General features: G+C 47.5%; 2 protein-coding genes across 2 annotated transcripts; both read left to right on the forward strand.

The window, feature by feature from the left end:
• Positions 1–290: 290 nt before the first annotated feature.
• Positions 291–2,796, forward strand: MYCFIDRAFT_86007 (uncharacterized protein; the record flags this gene model as incomplete). The annotated part of the gene is made up of 5 exons (XM_007922454.1): positions 291–372; positions 727–814; positions 866–1,282; positions 1,419–1,811; positions 1,864–2,796. The coding sequence occupies 5 exons, from the start codon at positions 291–293 to the stop codon at positions 1,988–1,990; spliced, it is 1,107 nt and encodes a 368-aa protein (XP_007920645.1). The 3' UTR covers positions 1,991–2,796.
• A 1,997-nt stretch (positions 2,797–4,793) lies between these two features.
• On the forward strand, positions 4,794–6,120 carry MYCFIDRAFT_205932 (uncharacterized protein; the record flags this gene model as incomplete). Its single annotated transcript, XM_007923138.1, has 8 exons — positions 4,794–5,454; positions 5,491–5,536; positions 5,584–5,617; positions 5,652–5,700; positions 5,748–5,758; positions 5,788–5,883; positions 5,915–6,055; positions 6,085–6,120. Exons 1-8 carry the CDS (start codon positions 5,409–5,411, stop codon positions 6,118–6,120), a joined length of 459 nt encoding a protein of 152 aa, XP_007921329.1. The 5' UTR covers positions 4,794–5,408.
• Positions 6,121–10,427: the final 4,307 nt, after the last annotated feature.

The following is a 10,427-nucleotide window of genomic DNA, read 5'->3' on the forward strand; positions in this document are numbered from 1 at the left end:
CATTATTTGAGTTCTGCACAATGCCCAAGATTGCGCGCGCACTTCTCACAGCGCGCTAGAATATCATTTCAACCATGCCCGCCGCCTGCCTTTCCCCTTCTCTGCACACCATCGCCATCTTCGCGTCTCGCGTCTCGCGTCTCGCGTCTTGCGTCTCGCCCTCGCCCTTTTGACTTTCTCTCCCTCCACTCCGCCGCCGCTTCACTCTGCAGAGCGCTGACAGCTGCTCCAAAGTTCCACGGCCGCGGTCGGTCCTGGCCAATTGCGCCTCACCCTGCGCTGCGTCGACCATGGCCGCCTATACTGCCGGAGCACATCCAATGCCGCATGCTTTGCCTCAACCAGACCAAATGCGCCACGATGTCAGCTATGGTGAGTCCAGGCGAAGAACGCCACGTCCCTGCAGCAGCTAAATACCATCGCCCACGATATCCAGAGACATGTGCCCAGCCATGTCATGGTTGATGACGTTCATCGTTGTCCAGCACGCTTCTTCCGCATGATTCTTGATGCCCTTCAACAACCAAATCCCCTCTTGGCAGTCACGATACGAAGATTCACTCCAGGCTGTCGTTAATTGTGCACAGGCCCGCCATCATCATCTGGGGACGGCAAGAGCCCGCTTCATCTCAACTTCTTCAAGAATTTGACGGCGGAGAAGAAGCAAACAAAAGGCAAGCAGATACACAATCCGGGTGGTTCGAGTCATCGCTGACCATTCCCCAGATGGCCAGCCTCCCAAGCGCAGAGGTCCGAAACCAGATAGCAAGCCAGCGCTCACGCGAAGACAAGAACTCAATCGACAAGCGCAGAGGTATGCACTCTGCGCACCCATGCCGTGCTGACTGGTGACTGACTGATGCAGAACTCATCGCGAGCGAAAAGAGATGTACATCAAAGCTCTCGAGCAGGAAGTGCTTCGACTCAAAGAGATGTTCGCTCAATCAGAACGCGAGCGGAACGCTTTTGCAGAGGAGAACCGTCGATTAAAAGAGCTTCTCATGCAGCACGGAATTTCCTACGATTTCGCCGCATCACCGATCAAGTTCACCCGAGAGAACAGTGGTGGTGGTTATGGCGCAAGTTCCAGTGGTAGCATTTCAGGAAGCTATCGTGGCGCCTCCGAGAGCACAGGCTTCAGCCCCCCTCCCCCTACCGTGCCTGGACAGATGCCCATGCCACAGGGCATACAGAACATGCAAGCCGGTATGGTACGAAACATGGCACAGATGCCCAGTAACAGACTGGACTACGACTCAATCGGCATTGACTTTGTCTTGACGTATGACTCCCAAGGCAGGCCCATACAAGGGCCCTATCCATCTCCACCTCCGCAGAGCTAGTCGAACACCGACATTCGCCTCGGTAGGCCTTCACGAACATGCAAAGTTCGTACCGGCTGACCCTCATCCTTGTAGGCTTGAGCGGCCATGCATGGACCACATGCAGTTTCTTATGGTCCGCTCCTACAATCCTGATGGAAAGGAGTTCAACCATCCCATGGAGAATCCCGACGACACCGAGCATGATCATATGTCAGGACATGCCTTGATGGCAACAGCAGCACCATATTCCCACATCATGCACAAGCCTACCGAAAAGTATCCTCATCAAATGCCCGAAGACCTGGATAACCCGACTCTTGTCAAGTTGCTCGACCTCAGCAATCGCCTCCCTCTTGATCATCAGGGCGAAATAACGCCTGTCATGGCCTGGAAGCTGATATATCTGAATGAAAGAGTCCGAGACCTGAGCAAATTCGACTTTGACCGGATGAAGACCGACTTGGCCACCAAGGTCAGATGTTATGGGTGAGTAAAGTTGGCGTAGTCTTTCTTGCGGGAAGCTCTCTAACGTTCCCAGCTTTGGTGCCGTCCTAGAAGAATTCGAGGTCCGTGACGCCCTCGATGGCATACTTGCAGAAAAGGACGGTCAAATGATGCCCGCGTTGGATCAAAAGATGGCAGCGCAACAGATCTCGGTCCATTAGTTGTCTTCGATGACATCGACTTCCATCTATTAGAGCGGAGAGCAATCTCGAACAGACATTGGACATATTACGACGTATGCATATTATCATTATCTAATGACGAGCTTTCGTTTTGAGTAGATGGAAAAAATCTTTCATCCACTCCAATTCTGATACCGACAATCACAACCACCTGACCCGCCGTCGATGCCCGAATCCGTCTGATCTTTGCCACGCTTTTGAACGCCGGCGCCGTCGCTGCCAGGTATTGCGGCAGCGTTGATCAATGAAGAGCCTCTGTCTTCGGCCATCCATGTCTTGACATTGCTCGTGACACGATGCTCTTCATCAAGACCATAGCAATATACGCCCTTTTCATCCGCGATGCCGCCGTGACGGTCAATCGTGATGGTGATTGGCAGTGGGAAAGACCCGGGAGCACTCATTTCATTCGCTGATGAGCTGCTAGCCACGACGTCTGAGCCAGTGTCGTTCAACGACGTGACTGTGCCTTTCCTAGTCCAGATCTGCACGAGCAGTCTCGTTTGAGAAAACGTACAGACGGCAGAAGCGTTGCTGAGCGCCACGTTGCTGGTGATGATACTGGTGGTGGTACTGGTGTTGTGGACTTGAGATATGTTTGTCGAGCCGCTCGTGTAGATGGTGCGATCGAAGTAGGAATAGAAACCATAGTGCTCGGTAGCTTGGCCGCGATTGTAAAGTCGTAAGGGCTGGGCCGACACGAGTGGATATAAAATCTGTCCGGTCGGCTCTCCGTTCGCTTTCGTGGCAGCAGACGGGATCTCCTTTGCTGCGGACGTCGACGCATTGTTCGCCGATGATTCCTGGCCCGATCTGTCAGGGTACGGGTAAATCCAATCCGAATCACGCTTGCGGAGTTTTGACGGAAGGAGGCTTGCCGTGTCCAGCAGTGACAAGTAGAATGGAGTCTCTTCCCCGTTATATGGCTCAGTCACGTTATCGGTCGTTCGGCCAAGGAAGTTTTGATCGGCTTCGCTGGGTGGTGATGGGCTGGCGGAATACAAGCTGCTCGACCAGCCGTTCCGTTTGACAAAGCGATGCAACTTGCTGTCATCCTGCCATCTTTTCACCGGATTTGTTGCCAGCTCCGTCTCATTCTGAGGCAGTATACCCTTGCGAAATCTGATCTCCAATCTGAACTCCGGAATGCTATCACTGGACAGTCCGGGAGCCGCACAACTCCACAAAGTCGAGGGCGAGACACACGAGTCAGTCGACCGAGTTTTCTTAGCCTCGATGACTGTGCTGATGCCAACAGCTATCGCTGGAAATGCAGTGAGGTTCAGCCAAGTGGCTTGTACTGACATGTCGCTATGCTTCTGCGGAACGAAGATAACGAGTACGACCACAAGGATAAGCAGCGCGATGCCAAAACCTGTAGCAAGCAACCAGAAGAAGCGTCGATACCAGGGCCGAGCTGGAATCTCATCCTCGCGGCTTCGGATTGTAAGCTGGCCAAATCTGTCGGTACCAAGCCTGGGCTTTTCACTGAGATGCACTGGAGGTGGGAATAGCTCTTGTTCAGACGTGATTCCAAGACCACGGGAACCCTGTCTGACGTGAGCTGGCCTTGATTCCGGCTTCTCAGGCTGTTTCTCCTCGTCAGAGTGTGCCATGGTCGCTGCCGCAAGCCCAAGATTGCGCTCGCCTGGAGCTGGCTCACTGTCCATCTTCCTCCGCAGCGCGACAAACTGAGCGACGCGGGCATCCTGAATCTTTGGAGTTGCCGACAGAGGCGACAGAACAGAGTCCATTGTAGTCTGGTGTTCTCTGCGATCTTGGGACTTCGTTACACTTGGCGGTGTTTTCAGTTCTTCTGCTGTTGGCGTGGAGAACATTACAGCTCTCGACGGATGTGTTGTGGGAGCCTTTGGTGATTTTCGTTGCTCTATCTCAAAGGCCTCCTCTGCTTCCAGCGCGGCCTCCATCACAGTTGGAGTATGGGTCATTCTGGATGGACTCAATGTGGGACTGTGGAAGACGCTCTGAGAAGGACTCCAGCCTTGAAGATCTCCTGAAATATTACGATCGTTAGAAAGGTCCACGCTGGGAAAATTACGATTCAAATCGTAGTATGACGCCGCCTCTCCGGTTTTTGGGATGGCGTAGATGTTTAATTTGGGCGCATTCGCATCCAGAGCGCCAGGTGCAGTTGCCGACCGCGTTGGCAGATGTCTGCTGCCGAGCATCCCAGCTTCGGCAACATGTGAAGAACACTCAGCAGGAGCAGATCGCAGTGCGTCATCGTTGGGAGCACGATTGAGAAAGATCAATCCACTATGGCTGTCGACATGGGCCATATCAGCGGCGTGTTGCAGGACGGGTTCTGTTTCGACATCGTGCTCGGTTGTTGACGGGGAGCGCCAGAAGAAAGTTCCATTGCCGTTCGATTTAGCTGAGAATGGAGATGTGATAATGTTCCACCACTAACAAGCAAGTGCAAAGCCCGTCAGCAAATATCTCAGACAGTTGGGAATGACGCTCTTCCAGGTACTTACTCCTCTGCTGCGTCTTGGTGTTGGCAAACCAGCCGTGGATCTTTTGGATTGGATATCAGAATCATTTTGCGCTACAGTCGATGGTGTAGTGTCTTCTTCGGGTATACTCGTGGTGGCAGAGTTTCGTGTGAAATCCGAGAAGCGAGATTGCAAGTTGCGGTCACTAGCAAATAGAGGCAATGGTGGTACCGGGGGCGTAGCTGTGGTGCTAGGTTTCGGATAACAATTTGTGTATCTTGAGTATACACTCGAGGCCGGCCTAGTATTGTTTATCTGTATTTCCTCTTGCGGTGAAAAGCGATCCTTGGCCGGTGTGATGACGATCATGGGTGTGGTGATGCCTCGAGTGTTGTAGGCATCATGGCTTTTATCAGTGTCTCGGACTTCTTGAGCTGGCGAATGTTCCCACGAAATACTTGATTGTGGTGTGTTGTTGTTTGAAATGGTCGATGGCGACACAGATATACCGATCGGTATGGCACGGTCTGATGGCGAGACGTCCTGATTGAGAACCAATGGCTTTGGTCGCAGCCCTCTGATGCGGTTGCCAATTGGAGGCACAAGAGCTTGCTGTTCTGGTTGCGTAGAAAGTACAATGGCGCCCTTGCGACTGCGGACAGATCCATTAGAGTCCTTGACCTGCGGGACTGCTTGTCTCGGCCCGGTCGAGATCGGTGTCAGACCTTCCAGTCGCTGCCTGAGACTCCGTTTCTCGGTCTTAGCATTTTTCCTCGCCTTTGACTCTTCGAAGCTGACGAAGCTGAGTTCTGGCATGCGAGCTTCGGACAGGAGTGGTCCATTCGAAGTGACTTGAGTGTCGATCCTGAGCTTTCCAAAAGGTCTGGCGCTTCGCTTGGGCCTTGTGGACGTCTGCTTGCTGCTGATGTTGTGCATGTCTGATGCCAATTGCAAGAAATTCTCCGGTAATGAGAGTGAAAAAGCGGCGTTGCGTCTAGCAGCCTGTCAAATTATTCGTGCCAGACGAAACCACGCAGAACGAAATACAAAAGCGCACCCAAGGAAAATCGTAAGCAAGGAAAGAACACGCGTAAGAACAATGGAAACGGTCGGAAGGCAGTATGGCAAAGAGACAAGTGCGAAGACAGAGGTCGAAGATGTATCGATCAATTCAAAGTGGCTAGGGCCAGACATGTTGTAAGCCACTGTCTCATTGGACTCCATCGAGGGCTCGTCGTCGCTTGCGCAATTAACTGTTACTATTCCGTGTGCAACCTGAGACGTGCGAAGAGTGGAAATAGAGAAGCAAATTGATGATAGTTATGGATCAAGTCTGAGGTCGATGCAGCACAGAGAGCGCTGTGCCAATGGAGCGTTGCTTGTGTAGCAGTGCTAAGCGCCTGCTTTAACCGCCCAGTCCGGGCCGATTAGATCAATCTAAATGCAGTTCCGTCCCTCAATGCTTGTCATATTGCATGCGATCGTGAGAAGGGATATCTGGAGGCAGAATAACTTGAAGTGTGTGGTGTGTGGTATCACGTGCATGATGCCTGAGGCTGAAACTGCGCACTTCATCTTTGGGCTTCCTGTAGATTAGCCCTCTTCTGAATACATTAGTTACATCAAGTGGTTATGAGCCCCCTGCGTTTCTAACGCATTCCACACGTATTCTAATAGTCACTCCGACAGCTACGTAGACAGCGCTCGTTACCGAAAATTACGCCGATACTATTATCGTCGCCGCTACCCTCGCTACTCTCGAGTATTCTAGTAGATACTAGACTCGAGTCGGCCACTGTCAGTGTTGGCTGTCCGCTACACCGGTTTCTAACATTAGTGTTAGCTGTCCGCTATACTAGAACATAGGCGCGCCTATCGGCCGCCTTTTAAGATAAAGTCTATAGTTTCTATATCGCCGTCGCTGTCCGCAATAGCTCCCCCTATAACGTCTAGCGCTTATATAAGCAATATTCCTAAGCTAAAGAATAAGGAGAATTATCTAGCATAGGCCTACGCCGCTAAAGGCGCCCTTAAAGGTATGTCGGTCTAGCGCTATATATAAGGCACCCGCTAGCGACCTCTTACTAAGGCATCTAGTAAGACTTCTAAAGAGTTTAAAGACCGCTAAGATAAATAGGACTCTAAAGATTAAATAGCACGTACCTAGATCTTTACCAATTGTGTTAGTAATATTCAACAATTACTACTTAGTCTATCTATATCCTAGGAAGTATAGGACTTCCTTAAGAAGAAATATACTAGTAAAGGTAGGTCTACTAAATTTATGCTCTACTAGGAATATATTACCCTTCGGTATAATAGCAAGGATATTAAGAAGTTCTATAATAAATATAAGAAGAAGCTCGGTGCCTTAAAGGACACTAAATTAGCTATTAGTTAATACTAGGCTGTCTATATATTTATTATGCAAATCGCACCGTTCTACGAGGCTTTCGCACAGATGCGACGTAAGCAGATGCGCGCCTTAGAATACACTATTAATAACAGTACCCTTAATAACATTATTAGCGCGTTGCTTAATAAGAATATAGCTTAACTAAACTAGGCCTAATATAGTAGCTTCTTCGGTCTTTAACGCTAACTACAATAGTAAGGTAGTAATAGCAACAATAACAACGGTCGAGGTAACTCGAACCGTAGCAGTCGTAGTAGCCGCAGAAATAGTAATAATAGTCGAGGCCGCGGTAGAAGCAACTAGAATTAGAATAGTTACTAGTCTAACCGTAAGAAGTGCGCCTATTATTAGAGATCGCACCCTTCCGACCGCTGCTATACTAAATACCCTTATCTAAAGGAAGAAGACCGACTACGTCGTAAATAGTAGAAGGCTAAGAAGAAGGGGGTGCAGTAGCAATAGCAGCAGCGTAGACTAACTGCTTAGCAATAGCAGCAGCCGCTATCTAGTTAGAATAGTGCTTAGGGGCTGTATATAGCTAATGCTATCCCGGGGGTGTTATTAGACCCAAATAATAACTACGCCTTTACTGCAAGTACTATAGTTACTATTAGCGACTAGGTTTCTACGGCTCTTACTGCTAGCACTCGTACTACTAATTAGGTTGTCGACTTAGGTACTAGTATACACATAGTTAACGACCCTTTATTGCTTATTAAATATAAAGGCTGTTACATTCCTGTCCGGTTTAGTAGCAATACGAAGCACGCTACGATAGTTAGTATAGCTTAGACTAAGGTTGTTAATAAGCGTAGTATAAGCAGCATAAAGCTGTCTAATACACTGTATGTTCTAGGTCTAGTAGCTAACCTTCTGTCTACTAAGAAGCTTGCCGATAAGGGCTGTTTCTATCGAAATAATAAGCGAGTACTGTTTACTATTGTTAACGGCTCTAAGGTTACTATTGCTTAGACATATCGGAAGAATGGTCTCCCCTATCTGTATATACTAACCTCCGGACCGGATAGCTAAGTTGTTGCGCTTCTGTCGAAGAAGGGGGTGCTAATAGGTACGATAGAAGAGTAGCATCTACGATATAGCTATATCTATTACCGCAAGCTGTTACGAATAGAAGCTAAGGGTTAGATTGTTATTACTAGCACTAGTAACAAGAACGACTTCCGTAACTGCATTGCCTGTCGTATAGCTATGTCGTATAAGGAATACAATCGGCTACTACGCGTACGACTATCTACGATCTATTACATTGTCTATATAGATATAGTTACTATTACTAACCCTAGTCTATTATAGGAGCGCTATTTCACACTGTTTATATACGCTAAGTTAGGCTATCGACACGAATATGCTAGCACGCTTAAGTTAGGGGCTATAGTAGCTATTTAGGACTATCGTATATATATCCGTATACAGACTAGCTATTCGATCCCAATCTACCGCCTCGATAGAGGGGGTAAATACGGCGGAAATCAGCTATTAAGCTAGGCTCGTAATTAGGGCATTGTACTATAGGTTATAGCTCCTTATTCTTCTACTTAGAATAGCCTTGCTAAGGTTAGCAATTACATCGTATATACGACTGCGAGAAAGATAATGCTACAGGCTAACCTTCTAAAGTCTCTGTAGCCGTATACTATTGCCTCCGCTATATAGGTCCTTAATATTATACCTAGAACCCTAGAAGGTCTTAGCCCCTATACTATTATAGCTAGGGAGCTTAATTAGTCTCAAAAGCAGCTACGCCTTTAGCACCTTCGAGCCTATAGCTATACTACTATTACATACGATTACAGTATAGCTCGTAGAAAGAAGATAGATAGTAGAGGCCTAGTTAGCAAGCTAGTTAGCTATGCTAAAGGCTCTATAGACTCCGGAAAATACATGATTTACCTACCTAATTAACATAAAGTTATCGCTTCTAAGGACGTCGAGTTTGTTAAGTTAGGGGGTGACCTCCTGCTTCTAGATAGCATAAAGCTATATACTAACACTAACGACTTGTCTAAGAACGAGTTTGTTACCCTTAAGTCTATTATACCGGCTTTGTTCAATTCTATAAGTAACGAGGCTCCGTCGCCTACTAAGGCTACTAGTATAGTCTAGCGGCTTCTAGCTTAGCAAGAAGAATAGCCTGTATAAGGACCTGTATAGGAAATAGCCGATAAGGTCGCTAATCCGTTGCTAATCGAGGACGACCTTCTAGACGTTTAACTACTAGCTTCGAGTAATAAAGATAGCTTCTAATTAGCTAAGGAAGATCAAGCTCCGCCCTTTAATCTAAATACGAAGAAGGGTAAGCCTAGCTAGTTGCTAGAGTTTAAGCGACCTAACACGATAGGCGCTCGTTCTACCCGTATAACCCGCAGCAACAAGTTAGCTCGTAACCTGTTGCGTAGCTATCTAGCTAATTGTAGTATTAAGCGGTCGACTCGACGTATAATAGCTAATATACCGATAGCCTATATAAAGGGCTTTATAGCTTCCTGCTACATTGCTAAACAGCCTAATAAGCCTAAGGAAACTATCCCTATTCCGAAGAGTTATAAGGAAGCGACTTAGTCGCTATACTAGCTATAATAGAAGGAGGCCTATAAGGCTAAATATAAGTTACTAATCGACAACTATATATAGGTGCATATATCTCGGTTAGAGGTGCTAGAAGGTCGCAAGGTTGTTCGTAGCCGATAGGTGTTTACTATTAAGCGTAACGCTAATAGCAAGGTTAGCCGGTTTAAGGCTCGTTAGGTCGTCCGTAGCTTTATACAGATCGAAGGACAGGATTATAATAAGACCTATGCGGCTATTGCTAAGCCTTGTACGCTTCGAGCCTTATTTAGTCTAATTGCACACTACGACCTAGAGGCTAAGTAGTACGACATTCTAACTGCCTTCCTTAACGCGCTTATCGGGGATAAGTATAAGATCTACGTCGAGCAGCTATATAGCTTTAAAGACCGTAGTAGTAAGGGCATAGTTTGCCTGCTGCTAAAGGCCCTATATAGTCTAAAGCAGTTACTAATGCTATAGTATAAAGAGCTTCGGAAGTACTTAAAGAGCCTAGACTTTATTCTAATAATGTCCGACGTCTGTGTATTTAAGCACGTTAGCGGCTCGATTATCGTTATCTATGTCGATAATATAATTATTATCGCCTATAGCCTATTAGCACTAGAAGCCGTTACTTAGTTACTAAAGGACCGTTTTAATATGCAAGAACTAGGCGACCTATACTACTATCTCGGTATGCGGATTATTCGTAACCGCAATTAGCGTACTATTTTGGCATTTACGTCGTTTAAGATGCCTATTTAAATAGGCTTAGTAAGAAGTATAGGATACAGGGCCGTATAGTACCGGCTACGCTAATAGCGCCTCGATACGTTAAGACATCGATTTAGCGTGCACCTAAGGGCTATACTGCTAGCGCTGCCTTTAAGACTTAGTATTAGGAAGGTATAGGTAAGGCACTATAGCTAGCAATAATTACTCGACCTAATGCTTGCTATACTATAGGCCTATTATT

Source organism: Pseudocercospora fijiensis (genome assembly GCF_000340215.1).
Source record: "Pseudocercospora fijiensis CIRAD86 unplaced genomic scaffold MYCFIscaffold_1, whole genome shotgun sequence".
Lineage (NCBI taxonomy): Eukaryota > Fungi > Ascomycota > Dothideomycetes > Mycosphaerellales > Mycosphaerellaceae > Pseudocercospora > Pseudocercospora fijiensis.